Genomic DNA, 18,790 nt, shown 5'->3' with positions numbered 1-18,790 from the left:
TAACAAATATTTTTTTGAATATATATTAATTTTAGCGGACTGTAATAATTTACCAGTTAAATTAGATGTAAATATCTTTTTAGTTAATCGTTAATATGATATATTAGTAGCAGTAAAACACTTTATTGTACAAAAAGACATATAAAACATGAAAAAACACACATCCTTCGTATATGGTAGAATATATTTTTCACACTTATAAGTAAAAACCAAAACCGATACGCGATTGGGATACGCTCTTTTTGTATGGGATAAAAAAAAATTCTCCTGGGTCACCAAGAAAAATCGACATATTAAAATAATTCAGTTCGTTTTTAAGTTCTAGTCAGATTGACTTTTTGGTTATTTGAGATAAATTACAATAACGCTTAGATTTGAAAAACATGATTTTCTATTTTGTTGCGATCGACCCGGGTAATAAAAATACGGCGAATTTGAACTTTTGTTTGTTGTCGTTGTAAAATGTATTAAAAAATAATGTAGGCACCCCTGACAATTGAAATTCAAAATTATCCAGAAAAAGCGGCCAAGTGCGAGTCGGACTCGCCCATGAAGGGTTCCGTATTTAGGGGATTTATGACGTATTAAAAAAAAAAACTACTTACTAGATCTTGTTCAAACCAATTTTCGGTGGAAGTTTGCATGGTAATGTACATCATATATTTTTTTTAGTTTTATCATTCTCTTATTTTAGAAGTTACAGGGGGGGGGGGACACACACATTTTACCACTTTGGAAGTGTCTCTCGCGCAAACTATTCAGTTTAGAAAAAAATTATGTTAGAAACCTCAATATCATTTTTGAAGACCTATCCATAGATACCCCACACGTATGGGTTTGATGAAAAAAAAATTTTTGAGTTTCAGTTGTTCTAAGTATGGGAAACCCCCAAAAAAAATTTTTTTTTTCTATTTTTGTGTGAAAATATAATGCGGTTCACAGAATACATCTACTTACCAAGTTTCAACAGTATAGTTCTTATAGTTTCGGAAAAAAGTGACTGTGACATACGGACGGACAGACGGACAGACAGACAGACAGACATGACGAATCTATAAGGGTTCCGTTTTTTGCCATTTGGCTACGGAACCCTAAAAATGAGTGTTTCAAAAAGGCACCCTGTATTCCTTACATACCTAAATAATCTCTTATTCAATAAAACATATAATTACTAAACACTGTGATTTATTTCAAATAAATGCAAATCGATCGGATAAAAGATATTAATACCTACCTATACAACAATGAATACGAGTACAGTCAGCTGCAATAATATGTTACACACCGAAGGCCGTTTTGCGGTAGATCATGTTAGATCTTATTTGTAGAGCCATAAGAGCGTGTCACATATTTTTGCGGCCGTCGAAGAGTAACATATTATTGCAGGTGACTGTACCTATGAAAAATTCGAGGGTTAATAAAAAGCATTTCAACCAAAGCATTTATAATAATAACGACCATGGACGCCTGCAACCCCAGGGTTATTGTAACCCCATAACAATAAGGTTGAAATTTGCATTTAGTGACCGCAAAGTCAGGTGAGCGTAATCAAGTAAATCTGTTTTCATCATATTTTATCAAAAATAATCTCTTTTCTGTTCTTGTGCTATTTTCTTATTATCAATACTCTTAACTTATATGCTATATACGCTGCTGCTTCTATGATGTTAACATCTTCCAAAACAACAATAAATATGCAGGTTTATGAATTAATTATTTTATTGTTTGCTATTATGAACAAGTAACAACGCCATCTGTTTCAATTTTTTCCGAATTTAAGTTTCTGGCCGACCGCAGCGACCACGTATAATGGTAGTTAACTTCTGTAACGTTAGATGGTGCTAAAAGGTCACACAAACTTCACGTGCGGCGCGAAGCGTTTCCATGTGTGCGTGTTAGCGGGGAGGGAAGAACTAGCGGGCGTGGTTTACGAAGCGCCAGACGCGGCTGCAGTAGGCCCTTAAACGCATTCCACTTTCTTCATAAGCTTCAGGTACGTATGCATATAGGTTTTCATTTAAGCTTTGAGGGTTCCGGAAACAAAATCATAAGCAGAAATTTCCTAAGAAATATACACTACTATTAGGTATACTTACACTATCTATTAATTCTATTATGTAGGTAAGTACTGTAATATTTTGACACCGCGTATATTATATAATAGCATAGTAAAATAAAAACACATCTTTTATAAGTATAATTAATTACCATGGTGCAAAAAAGCGTCAGGTATGTAGTTTTACTAATGTTCAAATACTTTTGGCCTTAACCTTTTGTATTTATGGCTTATTTAATTTAATACATGATTACGTTAACGGTAAACAAATGAGATTTGTAACTTTCCCGATAAATTTTAATTTCGTCACGCTTTGTTGAGCTTTTGCTACGACTTTTGCGACTTTTTAAAACTTTATTAGCAAGACATGCGTGCCGTTTTAATTAGTTACGAATTGGTAATTAATTTAATACATCTGAAGGTAAACTTAACTTACTTTTTGGACGTGCGACTACGACTCGTACGTCAATCTATAGTCTTTACCGTACTTGTATTACTTACAATAGAACATACTTGTGTATTGTTATAGTTTTAATATAGTACGAAATAGCTATCTGTCTGTATTAAATTATAACAATATTGCAAAACGTGAAAATGGACTCGCAAGTCGCAGCAAACGCCGAACAAAGTTCGCATACAACAACAGAAAGTCAAAGAGTCCGCGTCAAACCCCAAGATCTCTCCCTAGATAAGTAATTCCTAGATGGAGCAATAAAGCACACTTTATCCGGTTATTGACGCGCCGGGGCACGGAGTTGTTATTCTCAAACCAGCGAGAGAACCAGCGAAAGAAAGGTACTCTGATTAAGCATGACCTTAATGATATCATAGTCTCATATTCACTGGTTTGTCTCAGATAAACAGAGGATTACTTAGCGCAGACGAGTTTTAATTTGACTTTAGACCCGTAAAATTGCGTAATGTACCTAAGTAATGTTAATTTAACCTGTAATGGCACAATAGAAAAAGTAGCTATTGTATATTATATACTATAAGTAAGGAACCCAAAACATTTTGAAGTAGAGAACACTCATTGTAGAACCTGTATTGCTTATTATTACGCTTAAAATGGCGTATTCCTATCATATCGGCCAAATGTTCGTACTGCGACCCTTTCCTTTGGTATAGGAAACAAATAGAAATTCAAAACCGTGTTTTTGCTAATGCGTCATAGTCTATTGAATACCTATAGTGTCCTATATTCTACAACAATCGACAGAGGAATGTGGTTGCTTTTTAATTTTTATACTCTTTATTTATGTACCTATGTTTGTGTGTACTTATATACTTTATTGTGCGGAGACAAAGAAACGGTTTTTTTATTTACTTAGCTGCTTCTTAAGAATTAAGCAAATGCGATCACTGGAAATCACAGTTATACCGTTAAACCGGTCGCGAACGGTCGCATTTGAAGTTAATAATAAGCCATAGCAATAGAGGGCCGATCGTAACTTCCACTCAGACAAAGCCTCTCCAGGGGCAGAACCAACTTCGACAACAAAAGTTGTTATTAAGTGAAATGTTGGTTCTAGCCGTTCTAGCGGGACATACAAGGGTAGCTTCTTTTGGGAAATTGTCCCATTTGCTGCGAAGTAGTTTACGATTGCGTTGTTATTCTTCACAAAGTTGGACACTATTTATTGGGCATTATTACGTTATAACGGAAAGCCTCCCGTCTGTAACAGAGGTAAATTAATAATATGAACGACATGAATGTATAAAAATATTTTTCAGAGAGAGCCAGCTTGTAACCTGCTCCGGAAGGCAAAATCCATTAATCATGTTGGTGTGAAAGGACCAACTGTTCCCGTATTTGTTTCCTCGGAACAGCAATCCATCTATATTCTAATTAGTGTCCGACCGAAACATGTTTTTTTGCCGAAACCGAAACCGAAACCGAATGTTCGGCTTTGGCTCTAGTTTCGGCCGAAACCGAAACCGAAACTTTTGTAGACTTGTTAAAATCGTTGAAAAAATGTCATAAAACCGCTTTTACACACATATTATGGGGCTGTCAACACCCAATGTCCTTGAAATTGATGTTACTTAAGCAGTTTTTTATGAAAATTACTAGAGTTAGACCAAGATAATTCTGCAACGATTTTGATAAGTTGATAACACACGCAGTGCAAGTGTTATTTTAAACGTCAAAACTTTTATGAAATTATGACGTATGCTATCAAAATCATTGCAGAATTTTCTTGGTCTAACTATATTCATTCACCAGTCAAGCTAACATGTAGACACAGGGTCAACCAAAAACGCGAGCGCAGCGAGCGCGAAATTTTTTGTTAACAATATCGCAAGGCCGGGTACCGATCTTCACCTGGGCCGAAAAGTCCGAAGTGCCCCATTGAGGCGAACTTTCATGCGAAGTCAAAGCCGTGCTTAAGGCTTCAGGATAAGTAGTTGAGCACAGACTCCAACCAATGTCCATTGTATTCAAAAGCGAGACCGCAGGCCGAGCATGGCGCAGCGAGGCCAAAGGCTAAGCTGAAGTAGAGGACATGTGGAACACAAACCAATGGTAAATTGAGGTAAAAAGTGAGGCTAGTTTTCTTATTATTATCTTGCCCAGGGCCCAGTAACATGCGACAGTGCTATCTCATTCACTTATAGGTATTGACAGCCTCTTAAGACTGCGTCAACCGTCCAGTGGCGCCCTCATTAGTGGAATTGTGTTTTATAATAAACCAATTAATGTCTGTACCTAATATACATGAATCAGTATATGTAGGTATTAATATTGTTGTCCTACTTATTCCCCAACTTTTGGTCTTTGTCCGAAGTACCATTTCGTAAGTTTCGGCCCGGCCGAAAGGTTCGGCCGTTTTTTGGCCGAAACCGAAACTACAGCCGAAACATGATTTTTTGGCCGAAACTGACCGAAACCGAAACCGAACCTTCGGTCGGACACTAATTCTAATTGGTTGCGCGAACACGAGCTAGTAAACTTCGCTTCAACTTCAACTTTATATTTGACGCGGGACACTCCACAATAACAGTCTGAGCAGTACCCTCACCATGAGTTTTACGCCGCGTAAAACTAGGCCGCCTGAACGGTAGCGACTGCGTCAACTCAAACAGTGCAAGGGGGGTCATGGGGTCATGGGCTGGGCCTAGAATTTGACCATGCCACCCCTCATGCAACAAAAAATAACTGACTAGTACGTCCCCCCTAACTATAAAGCTGAATCCGCCCTTGACGCAGTGCATCTCGCTTGCACCAATGTCAGTACGAGGTCAGTGCATTGTGGAAGTTTTCGCAGTCGCTAGCGAATGTCAGTGTCAAACTCGTGGTAAGGATACAGGTCTCACACTCGACACTCCGCGCGTTCAACACAGTGGAAGTACAGGAATTACACGCGTTTGGAATTTACAGAACATTTCTACGCGAGGGGATAGTTGTCGAGTGGGCGTTCACTTTCCTGTGACTAAGAATTATAGAATCGAAATTTCATTTTGGTAGATAATATCTACCTAGGATATACAACGCCACGCTCGACAATTTGATCAACGCCACTCAGCACAGCAGTAAACTCACTGAGTCTTCGCAGACAATAAAGTTTTGCGTTTGGTGCAACCGAACTTATAGTTATTTTCGATACAAGTGCGAAAAAGAGGAAATTCGAAACGAGTGGCGATAAATTAAAACACGACCGAAGGGAGTGTTTTAAATCGACACGAGTTGCGAATTACCTATTCGCACGTGTATCGAACAACGTTTTACAGTACATATGGCACTTTAAAGTTTCGACATACGCACGTAAAGTGCTATTTTACGCACTAGTGCGGAAAAGTAGCCCCATATGTACTGTAAAATCTGTTATGTGCTTTGCCAACCAAATAGAACAGACGCCAGAACCACACCCGATATAGCTTCACGATTCGTTTCGCTTGTGACCTACCGTAACGCAGATTGCAAATAGAACAAGGATTACATAGTTGCAGTCAAACGTACCGCTCCATTCACACCGCTTTCAATTCCGTAAGGCCCACTTGCACCATTTCACTAACCCGGGGTTAACCGGTTAAACCTGGAGTTACCATTGTTACCAGTACAATTTGACACTTGTTTAACGGTTTAATCGCTTAACCCCGGGTTTGTGGGATGGTGCAAGTGGGCCTAAGGTGGGCAACTCACACGTACATATTTGTCCAAATATGCAAGCCGTGATATTTATCTTTCTTGAGTAAAAAATATTTGATGCAGGCCTATATTTCGCTAGATACCATCAAATGAAGTTGCTTGCCTAACATTTCCTAACCATCGGCTATCCCTGAGTCAAAATAAACTCGATTACTCATTTTATGCGTGGTAATAATGAATGTAGCAACAAGAAAACTATTTCAAACCTACTACTTTATAGCCCAGTCACCCTAATATAAACGGGGTCAACCTCGGGATGAGAGATAATCAGCTGGAAATTCGTGTACACCTTAATTACTTATGGCGTTTTATAAGTTGCCTTAAAAGTCACAGAAAATCTCTTATTTATGCACGTCGTAAGTTACTCCAGGTCATTGGTCACAGAAATCGGTTTTTCGCGAATATCATGATTATTATAGCTCCAATGATGTTTACGTCTAGAAAAAAATTGTAGAGCACAAAATTTGCGTCAAGTTATGTTCAGAACATTTTTTTATGCACTCAAGTGTTTTCAAGATACAGAGCACAGAACGCGCAGTGTTCAGCCATACGTTGCTGATAATCTCTGTGAGAAATTCCGCATAGAAAACTTTTAGAACGCCGTAATAAAGGTGTATACGAGTATTACGAGTTTCCAGCTTAATATCTCTCATTCCGAAATGGAACCCTTTAAATTACTGGGTTATTATACAAAGTTGTGTTCTTGGGGAGTTTTATGGCAACGCCTTCGTTTTGTAACAAACAGAGTAGCGCGCACGCGCAGGCAAGTCAATGTTAATGTGTAGTTATCGGTGTAAATTTCATCAGAGTTCTAACACCAAAGCAAACGGAACGAACAAGTTTCTGACCAGTTCGTTTCCCCAGGGCCATCGAATGTCAGCCAAGGTCAACATTACCTAATGACAAACAAAATGTATAGAACCAACCGCAATCGATGTGTTATTTGTTATAATAAGATAAGGTGTTGCATGTATTTAACGTGGCTAGGCTCCTTCGAAATCCCCGCCAGTCCAAGAACGTAAATTAAACAACAATGTAGGTAGTTTACTATATGATTACAAAATGTTCCTTTAACACGCACGTTTCAGTGCCGAGCACGGATTAAGTATTAATTAACCGACCTAATTAATATTTTAAAGCACTTGTTGAACATAATGAAAATATGGAATTATGTTCAAAGAATATACTTGAAAATATTTATTTTAGTTTGCGCCAAACGGTTTGGCTGCTACTTTACAACTGAATTCTTTGAATCCATCCATTTCATTTAGTAATTGAAACTTCTGTATAAAACAATTGGATGTCGGATGATGGACATTGCACGCAGATCACCTGCATATAGGTCACACTGAGCAACTTTTACTATGGGACCAACCCTGTAATCGCGAAAAAAAAATGGCTGTTTCATTCATTTTGGCTGGTCTGATGTTGACATTTTGTATGGGAGAGTAAATTTTTGTTGGTCCCATAGAAAAAGTTGCTCAGTATGACTATAATTCAACCCGTAAATTATTGGAGGTGCCTAAAAAACATCGTGTAGGATACCTTTACGAACATGTACCTACCTAAGAAAAGTTTTAGATATCTAAAGGCAGCTCAAAAATTGATCTGTGTGAAACCAAACACACCGTTACATCATATAAATAAACATCGGGACGAATTGATGAGTTTCTTTTGGGCATAGTGCCTTCACCTCGAGTGCATAGTTAAATGCAGCAAAGTCGGCCGACGACCCGGCCGTGACGTCAATTGGGATGCTGCATCTCTGCTCAGATCGTAATCTTCATGTCTAGCTGTACCGGATTTACTGTTACTGCCTTCGAGAGCTGCGTACTTGGACTAAAATAACCACAATACTGTACTTTCCGACGGAAGCGATTAAAGAACAAAAACTCTAGGTGCGGAATGATCGAGCCAATCTGCTCGAATCTTGACGTGCAACAGTTAATCTCAGATATAGGAATGACGTTTAGAAGAAATGAAAAAATTGTGATATTGCAATCTGCTTATGAATTTGTTACTAACATGTACTTACTCAGAGAGGACATATCTAATACCTTTAAACGAGCAATTCTTGTTTATTTATATATTTTTTTATTTATATTTCGGGGATCTCGGAAACGGCTCTAACGATTTCGATGAAATTTGCTATATGGGAGTTTTCGGGGGCGAAAAATCGATCTAGCTAGGTCTTATCTCTAGGAAAACGTGCATTTTCGAGTTTTTATATGTTTTCCGAGCGAAGCTCGGTCACCCAGATATTTGACATTTTATGCCGCTCATAAATATTACCTAGGTACGTCATGACTTGAAAATTAAGTAAACACTGAAAATGGAGGTAAACACATAAAAATTTACAAGTATACAATATCATTTAGGTACAAAAGCTTAGTTTTTAATTTTTATTTTAAGGGTTTTTATTATTTGTTTTATTACTTTTAGAATTTTAATAAATAAATTTTCATCCATTTTTGGTACAAAACACCGTACCGCGGCCGCGGTCTAATCCTGCCTACATCACAATATATAAAAAAATCCATAAATAAACTGGTAAAACATGATATGTATACAAGGTGTCCCAAGAAGTAGTGATATACTGAAGCTGGGACGTAGAGGACCTAGAGGGCTATCTGAATCACCCCCATGTATGTTCCGCGATTTTTCGTATTTTCGGAGTTATGATTTTTTTTAATTTTTCACCTATCGCCGAGTACGATGAGATTTTTATTTATGGTGACGTGAATTATTGCGGTAGATGCTTTATTTTTTTAAGCGCCCTTGAAGTTGTGAACATCTGGGTAATTTTATCTTTCTTGGCATTAATTTTTTTTTTTAATTCCATTTAAAGATCTAACGATAGTAAATGTTACCATACTGAATTGGCCTATCTATCAGCTTAGCACACAAAAAAATTTCAATATTTACTGTAATATTTCGAAACAAAATCAAAACAAACAACGGGTACTTATGTTATTGACCTTTGATAATATCGATTACAAGTAGGAGTTATCTGTTAGCTTTTATAGGCAAGAGTAAACCCGTATTCTGAAGCGATAAGCCGACGATATTATCTGTAATACGACGATATTCCTCATTGAGGCATATTACGTTTTTCAGAGTTCATTGTGTAATTAACCTGACGATAGAAAATACATTTTACGTATCACGTTTTCCTCGTCCGAACCCGTTGAAACGAAACTGAGTAAATAGGTGAAGGAAAACATTGTTTAAAAATACGTTCCCTACCTACTGACCGAACCCAATTTCAGGGGAGATCGGGTAAACATAGTCCACAATGCCGAATGCGTTTCGTTCCCGAAATACCCGATCCGGGTTCGACGCCCGAGGAAATGGATCAGCGATACGGAACTGAGACGACACGACACGGTGCTCACGCGCAGACACTGTTGGGTTACGTAAAGTGTAAACCATCATTGTAGGTTATACGTTGAGTTGAGGTGTGATGCATCAACGCATCAAATTTAAAATCGATTTGTTCTCGACGCTGTCAGATTTTACATAATATTAAAGCAAATAAGTAGGCGACATATTCTCTCATACAAAAGCTTAAATTTCCATTATCATTTTATCGGTGTAAGAAAATTTACAGTTACTTAACACATTTATTGCCACCCAGCTAAACAAGACATCCGCGCCAGATCACCAAAAATCGTCATATAACTACAAGTTACCACGATCCCGACTATCGGGTCGTTCGGCCTGGGAACGAAATCATAAAATACCCGATAGTCGAGTTTTCGGCACTGAATGTGTTAATTCACACGCTGGGTGCTGACCAAACCTGTCCTGGGGGCTTAGCCAACAAGGCAATCGTACGTTGACAAACGCAAAAGGAAAAAAGTTCGGGATGACAGAAAGAAAAAAATTACGAAAAGTCACGTGACTATTTCCATACATTATTTAAGTTTCGATTGGCGTTTTCTATCAACGATTGTCATCTTGGCCAGACTCCTTAGACTTAGGCGACGTACGAATAGCTGAACTCTTCTTCTTAATATTTCTACAACAGTGTACATCTTCTAGTATTAGGTACCTAATCTGTTTCTCACACCCGTAACTTAAACCATTGTTCGATTACAAATACAAGAGTTTGGTTCCCGTTTACTTAATAGAGAGGATCCCTTATTTACCTCCAACTAAACTAACATAGTTCGCACTTGCAAATAGACTGTTTGCGGTGGAAACTAGGGTGTGCTCCCGGTACTGGTTTTCTATACAAATACAGTACCGTAACCGGGAATTCCCGGTTCTCGCCATTCAAACTCAGTACCGGGAGCAATCCCTAGTGGAAACACTTATATTCCACTTGCACGGATCGGCGGCCGCAAATACTTTCGTGTCGCAAATGGCGCGCTCCACTAACTAACCAGTCTATTGGGTTGCCGTAGAATCCGATTCCCGCTGTTTGGTGTAAAGCATTAGTCATATGCAAACCCCGATCCGCACTATCAATTGTGTAGTTCATTAAAAATTAGGGTTGGCAAAACTTTATATCGTAGAAAACCCTAACTTCGCCTTTCGTTGGTGGTACCCAACTTCGCCCAAGTAAAACATATAGGTAGGTAAAAAAAGAGCTGCTTAAAAATTTTTTTTTTGTTGAGCCATAAGAGTGTGTCACATATTTTTACGGCCTTCGAAGAGTAACATATTATTGCAGGTGACTGTACCTAAGTATTTTTGCCAACCTTCATTTTCAATTATGAATGTTGCAGAACGGGGTTTCGTCATATATAGTACCTACTGGTACTAATAATCTTTACCAAACGTAAGATATAAATTTCTTAGTATCAATTTTGCTAAACTAACTGCTAAGCGAACAACGAAGAATAATATTGACGACTCAAGTCAAAAACGAATTCTCTAATCATTTAATCGAAAGTTCAGTTTTCTTAGCATTGCTGAAAGGGCGTTTTCTAAAATAGATATTGAAAACCCGATTCTCCCAGATCCTGGTGTTTTTGGGTTCTTTCAACTCGAAATCACTAGCATATTCAATCCTGATGATAAAAAAAATTGTCCCAAAATTTTGTATGAAAATTGTACATTCCACTACTACGTCACGTTACATACAAGTGAACATTTTTCTCATACTAAAAACGTGACGTAATGGAATGGACATTTTGGGACATCATTTTTTAATGGTAGGATGGAGAGTGCTGTCGATTCGGAGTAGAATGAGCCCAAGAATGTCCAGATTTGAAAGAATCGGGTTTCCGATATTTATTTTAGAAAAAGCCCGATCAAACTTCAGTCTCAAAATATCTGGTGGGGTTAAAGGAGATTCTTAAATTATTACAATAATTATCAAAGATTTACGAGTTGAAACCTTAAGTGATGATGGAGTATCCACGGTTTTTGCATTTTTAGGGTTCCGTAACCAAAATGGCAAAACCTTAATAGTTTTGTCATGTTCGTCCTTCCGTTTGTCCGTGTGTCCATAACTCCACAGGCAATAATTTACTCTGCAAGTATGTAGTATATTTTAATGAAATTTGGAACGAACGTACAAATTTAAATATATTTTAGAACGTATTGTAAACTTAATCGAGTTCTACGAATTCAGAGTCATAAGACTTTCTAACTCTGAGTAACATGATACCCCTTTGTCTTACAAATTTGCCCGTTTGCGGTTACTTGACTGTTGCTGCTGCTGTAAGATTATTAAACTGGCACATTATACGAAGCAATTAGGCCAGTGGTTCCTAAACTTTTCGGTCCGGTCACCCCTATGACTAACTAGGGAACCTGATTTTACCCCTCCCAATGGTAATAAAAAATAAAACGTGTACGTTTGTTGTATTGTTATATATATTAGGTTAGCTTATTACCCCCGTAAAATACCAGTTTTACCCCCACGGGGGTAATTACCCCCAGGTTAGGAACCACTGAATTAGGCGGATAGGTGTCAGACGGTCCACAAATTAATAAAACCCTTCCCTCGACTCTCAACTCTAGTAGCATCTTAATAAGAGCTATTTTGACTTGTTACAGAATGCCGGCGCTCCGGCTACTGGGGCGCAAATGGCTAGCCGCCTCGGACGATCTCGTGTTTCCGAGCATCTTCGAGCTACTTTGCCGTTTTGTATGGTAAGTAGATAATATATCGCGTCGACTAAGCACTTCGTTTCACCCTCTGGTTTCATTTCACCGACCGGTTTTCACTCGAACATTTTTATTCTCATTTATGTATTTATTTATTTATTTAGAAATTTAATTCAGGCAACAAGGCCCATATTACAAATACCTTACAGACTAACATACATATGTATTTTATAAACTTAAAACTAAACACTAGTTATTTAGTCGATAAAACGGCGTGGCTCCGTTGCATCGGCTGCTCCTGTGTCGGGATTAAGGGATGGACTACTGTTTCTAGCGCTTAAGAGGGGGCTAACGAAGCATCTTTTGCATGAAAAATTCACACGGAATACTATATTATATTTGCAAGGGCAGACTCCAACCAAAACCTTGGCTAGATAGAAAAAATGACGAAAACATATCAAATATTCATCTATTTCCTTATATCGTTACCCTGCATAGTGCATACAGCATATTATGCGAGAACAATTAAATATTCCGAAATTGTTTTTCCGACTTTCATAACCCCGATTTTCATAACCCCGATTTTTTATATGTCCGAAATATCGAAATTACGACTTTGAAAACCACGAAAGAAGAAGAAAGAGAAGTATGGCCTTTTTGTGAACCCGTCTAAGTGCCAAGCTATCGTTATTGGTAGTTCTCGACAGGTCGCCAGACTGGATTTTGACACTATTGCACCAGTAAACTTTAACGGTTCACCAATACTATTTAGTCACAGTGTTAAGGACCTAGGCATTATGCTCGACAGTTCGTTGGATTGGAGAGCGCAGGTTTCTGAGGTCAGCCGAAAAGTTATGGGTTCTCTTCATTCACTAAACAAGCTAAAGCACTTTTTGCCCATTAAGACTAAAATTCTCCTTATAAACACTCTAATTCTACCTATAATTGATTATGGTGATGTGTGTTATCCGGACCTATCTGAAGAACTTCTCAATAAGTTGGATCGCCTTCTCAATAACTGCATTCGTTTCATTTTTTGCCTGCGTAAGTACGATCATGTCTCTGCGTACCGCTCCCAGCTTGGCTGGCTTCCCATCCGTCAACGACGCAGTGTTCGCATGCTTTGCTCTCTATACTCTGTCCTAAACGATCCACTCTCTCCTGTATACCTCAAGTCCCTCTTTCAATACTACGGCGTTTCTCGCGACCGTCAGCTTCGCTCTTCTGGCAATATGTCTTTATCCATCCCTCCACATCGTACTGGCTTCATGTCAGATTCGTTCTGCGTGCAGGTAGCGCGCCTTTGGAACCGACTCCCCCTTAGTATTAAAAATGCCCCAAACAAGTTCGCTTTTAAGAAATCGGTACGTGCTTTCTTTGCTGCTAGAATGAAGGATTCCTAGTTTTAGTTATATAATTTATATATTTTATTGTATATATTTAAATTGTTAGGTATATGTATTTATATTATATGTATCGTGTATATTATGTGTGTAAATTTTTTTAAATTAGCTTTGCGGTTTATATTAAATTTTTGTTAGTAGTAGTAGCAGTTGCACCGCCCACAATCTCTCTGCTTTGCCTTAAGGTTGACTGGTAGAGAATGCTTTTGGCATTAAGTCCGCCTTTTGTACGATAAGTTTTTCTTTTGTGCAATAAAGTTTAAATAAATAAATAAATAAAGAAGAAAATCCCGACTGTGCTATTTCCGAATATTTAAAATCCGATTTTCATATAGACGAAAGTAAGTATAAGTTCCGATTTAGAAAAAATCCGATTTTTTTTCCGAATTTGTCTATTCCGAAAAATCATTGACCGATCGGAAATAAAGTAATTCGGTACTTATTCAGAAATTCGATCTTTTGTAAACTCAGAATTATGAAATTCGTGATTTTATCAAAATAAGACTTCAACGCACTTTTTTAAGTCTAACTAATCAATATCCGAATCGGAGCACCCCACTATCCACGTGGTCTTGTCTGTCCTACCCCTAGAGTGTATGTAAAAAGCCGGAGGCGCGGAGGGGAGCCTCAGCCGCTACGCTACGGCTCACATTGTGCTCTGCGCTTTGATATGCAAGGGCGAAGGGGCTGCTTTTGCCCGTAGCGCCGGAGCAGATGAGGAGCACGAATCGATAAATTCGGTATTAAAAAAATGGGGATATTTATAATAGGAGTCACGTCAAATCGGAATTCAAATCTTCGGAATAATGGCATTTCGGAATTCGTGATTTCAAAAATCGTAAATGTTAAATTCGGTGTTTATCACTATCGGAATTTTTACATTCGGAATTTAAAAAAATCGCCTTGTTTGCTATTCGGAAATATAATACACTTTCATGATTTTCATCGTTCATAATTACGACAGTCGGAATTTTTGTGGGTCGAGCATTAAAAAAACGGAATAATAAAATTCGATATTCTAAAATTCGGCATTAAATATTTCGGAATTATGTAGTGTACCCATATTATGCAGCATAGCAGTATAATTTTAGTATATAATAGCTAGTGATATTCAATTGTTCCTTCTTAACAAGCCAATCACGATCTATTGAAGCTAATACCTATACGCGGAAGTCTCTTGTCAAATCCATTTTGTAAGAAAGAGATATCCGCTAGATTTCTACCTGCCTATCTCTCACCTACGTAAGGTGAGTTCGATACACGACCCGAATATCCCGATCTCATGAATCACGCCGGCGCCGTCAGAACTAATCTCTTTTGGCGTATTTTAGCGCTATCTAAAATGTTTACATGGCGTTGGTTGGTTTGGTAAAATTAATGACGCTTCCCTGGCGAAATTCCCATTTATCGGGAAAAGTAGAACAACAACACACAGCTTGAATTAAATCAGAGCGCCCTGCAATGATGGTAAATAACATTACGCGTTTTAAGGCCAAACCACACTGTATGCCCATACCACACCTGCGTACCTAACTAGTACCTACGCGTAATTAAGTTTTCTTACAGTCAAATTGTATGTTTTAAGTATCGTTAATAGTACCTATATTGCGGAGGATGTCTATGCCAATATTCGAGAACCGATGCTATCCTAACAAACTGCGGCCTAAACTTCCTTCAGTAGAACATTGCTTGCCATTTCCACTATCGTCACCACGATCCGTTTTCAAATCGAATTCGAACTAAATCCACCGACTACCCCAATTTGATTTTCGTCGGAGTCGGAATCAAACGGCGGACTAACTTTATATTCAAATAGGGTAAATTGGAAGATCATTTAGATATTCAGTGCAAATTAAATCAAGAGCGAAAGCTTTGGAAGCTTATTAACTAGGCTAATTAGCTCTGAAACACGTAAATTGACATGAATTAGGCGCGCAGGTTAACTGGTAAACCTAATTATGATTGCTCGGTTACTCGATTTCGGAACAATTAAAATACATAGGTAAGATAACGCTATAAAAATAAAACTTGAATTCTTATTTCATGAATATAATTTTTCTCAGTGTAACCTCCGCTCGGCGGTATTTTATTCACGCGCGTAGCGGAAACCTACAAATCGAGGGGGGGGGGGGGGCTGGTTACTATGTTGTTATCTATTTTAATCTATTCTATATCTATTTTAAGATATACTTATAAAGGTACTTTGAGTCCATTATTAGGAAATTAATTTACAAGATTGTTTGAGAAACTAAGGGACTTTTATGAAATTATTTTAGGCGATTTAGATTACTAAATAGTTATCTTTAAATGGAACCATGGAAATCACTTTGGTTAAGTACTTACCTAAGAAACAAACTGCAACAAAAAAGGCACAATATAATTAACAATACATTTGCGTGAAAAGCACAAGAGCCACAAAATTATCAAGAGGTTAAAAACCTCTGAGCACGAACCAAATGGTGTATAATTTTTGCATGACATTGACAACCATTATGGTTTTGGCAAAAAACGCCTGATTATAGTCGCAAACCAAAAAGACTACGGTATTTTGTCTAGTTTTAAAATGAGTAGGTAGTCATTAGGGCAGGAAACGAGTAGGTAGGTATTTGGCGGAGATTAAAACGACTGGCCTGTTTAATAACAGACAGTTCTAATAGGAATCACAAAATTCTTATAATTCAAACCTTGGGAAAAATTCTGCTTTTCTAAGCCACAAACGGTACTAAATTGTAAATTTTCAAAAAGCCAATACAAAGTTAAAGTAATGAGGGTGAGGTCGTCAAAATCTGCACATGCTCTTGTAGTCCCTTAACAATAAAGGTGTCGGATCATTTTGAACACCTTGCCCGCTTAGCAACTTCTGTACCCACTCTGTCCCTTTAGTTGTCACGATTATTCAGGGCCGTGGTTTCGAATGCTGCTCGTAGATATCGCCTCGCACACGTTTTGATTGTTCATTCAACGATGTTCTTTCAACTGTGAGTGCTGGAACACTCAACTTTGTCTCGCCGACCCTCGCGACCTATGTCAAACGCCGGGTCGGAGCGAATGGGAATACTCTTTAACAATAAAGTGTCGCTTAAACCTTTAAAGTTTATTGTCGACCCTTTTTTATACGGGGAAAAATTGTAAAAAACGCCGCCCTGCGTATTAATAACAGAGCTGAAATGTTTTTACCTCATTCGCTCAAAACCTGTCAGAAAAGTTGGATGTCGGGTCTCGGATCTTGTCGTCAGGCGAATATCCACATCACCATGAGCTTACATCAACTCTCGAATTGATACTACGTTACATGGACAGGCATTTATTGTGTTTAAGAGGATAGTGGGCAGTGAATTCTCCAAATAATCTTAATACTCCTTTTCCTCCCTGGTTGGCATTATGGAAAATATTAATGTACCATTTAATTTATTTTTATTATGGCTACGCAACCTCATTTGATTCTTTGATATTTGATTTAATTAATATAAGAATTAACGCGTATTAAGACTACCTTAATTACCAAATTAAAGCGTGGAGTCAGAAAATTTATGAAAGTGTGTTCGAAAATATTAATTGATTGCTGACTATACGTAGGTACCTACAACAATAAGTACATTCACAGTCAGTGATAAAAGCTTGTTTAAGGGCTAGTAAAATACTACTATTTGACTAAAATGCTTTCACAACGCACAAATATAAGTTGAAATTGAACCGTAAAGTTTCATTTCGTCATGAAGTTTCAAGTTTACGATCGATATCGCCATTCACGTTTTACTGAATGGCGAATGCTTTGATCGCAAGCCCCAGGGCTCTATTCTTGGCGAAGGGTGTTGTATTTTCATGTAAATATAGTTAATAAACGTGGCAAACTCGTGTAAAGATTTATCACGTTTTTATATTGTTTTGGTGGCAAAAGATTGTACGAACCGCTTTGTTATAAATATACGTCGTCGTAGCCTATTATGTGCACTAGTAACTCCTAGAGTGTCCCGTGTGCATTGAAGATTGAAGCATTTAAAAGATTTGCGCTGTCAGTAGAAGTGAGTGCATCCTCGTAAGCTCTGGTAACTTTACATATACCTAATTTGCGCTCGTTCCTTACGGCTTACTTACGCATAATGTCAGAAAATGACTTACGAGTATGCTGTATCATATTATGCCATACACGATATGCGCGACCTTGATACGCCTGCAGGAACACAAGGCAGAATTAAAACAATATATAAATAACGTTACAATAATATTACAAAGTTATTATTAATGTTGTTGTTGTTATTGATGTTACGGTCTTCTGTGAGACACTTCCTCCAGTAGGGTTGCTTCAAATATAGCGAGGTGACATTTCGCTATTTCCTCTACAAAATATGCTAATAAGTTTCTGGGCGATCGATGAATCTTGCTGCTATTTTCATAGATCTGATCTATTTGTTTCAGTCGCGACCCTATTCAGTGGCCGTATTTAAATAGAATTAACTAGCTTATTATTCGGCGATGAGCCGACACACTTAAAACGTTTCCTGGGAAAGTCGCAAACTATGATAGTTCAAACAATGGTACCTTACAATACCAAAAAAAAACTCAATAAAACAATTAGCTGATAGTTGCACCGCCTCAGTTAGTTATTGCGTATTAATGCACATAAGTTATTTAACAGTTCATATGTATCAAATGAGCAGTTAAATACGTATAATATAAACGTACTGTAATGAATGTATGTATGCAGAAATGTCAACGCTATCAGTAGCCAGCAGTGGGGCAAGTCATGCTTTATAGTTCTCCCACTAGGCACGTCAAAGCCAAAGAAACACAAAAATCAATTCATATACTCCATAAACACCTCTTTCACGTCAATCGTGTAAGTAAACCTGTAAAATGTTACCATTTTTATTAACAAGCTTATATTAGGTCGACCTGTATGTAATGGAATATCTAAGGTAACTAATTTAACCATCTTCCAAGGATCGTAGCGTCATGAAAATTGGCAGCTGTATGTAGTTCTGATGACAATACAATAATATGGTACTGTCGAACTGATCTGATGATGGAGACAGGAGGTGGCCATAGAAACTCTGTGATGAAACAACGCAACCTAATTGTGTTAGGGGTTTTTAGAATTGTCTCGATGAGTACCTATTA

The 18,790-nt window shown here is 37.8% G+C and overlaps 1 protein-coding gene across 5 annotated transcripts in view; it reads left to right on the top strand.

Annotated features, from left to right (window-relative positions):
• The window catches only part of LOC134648759 (diacylglycerol lipase-beta), a 92,806-nt gene that overhangs the window by 38,729 nt on the left and 35,287 nt on the right, over positions 1-18,790 (top strand). For all 5 annotated transcript variants that reach the window (XM_063503300.1, XM_063503298.1, XM_063503299.1 and 2 more), the window contains exon 2: positions 12,219-12,314. In XM_063503300.1, the coding sequence (XP_063359370.1) occupies positions 12,220-12,314 (95 nt within the window). In that variant the 5' untranslated portion in view covers position 12,219. The remainder of the gene's footprint in view (positions 1-12,218; positions 12,315-18,790) is intronic.

Source organism: Cydia amplana, chromosome 6 (assembly GCF_948474715.1).
Source record: "Cydia amplana chromosome 6, ilCydAmpl1.1, whole genome shotgun sequence".
In the NCBI taxonomy this organism is placed as follows: domain Eukaryota; kingdom Metazoa; phylum Arthropoda; class Insecta; order Lepidoptera; family Tortricidae; genus Cydia; species Cydia amplana.
This window is presented reverse-complemented; position numbering and strand designations above follow the sequence as displayed.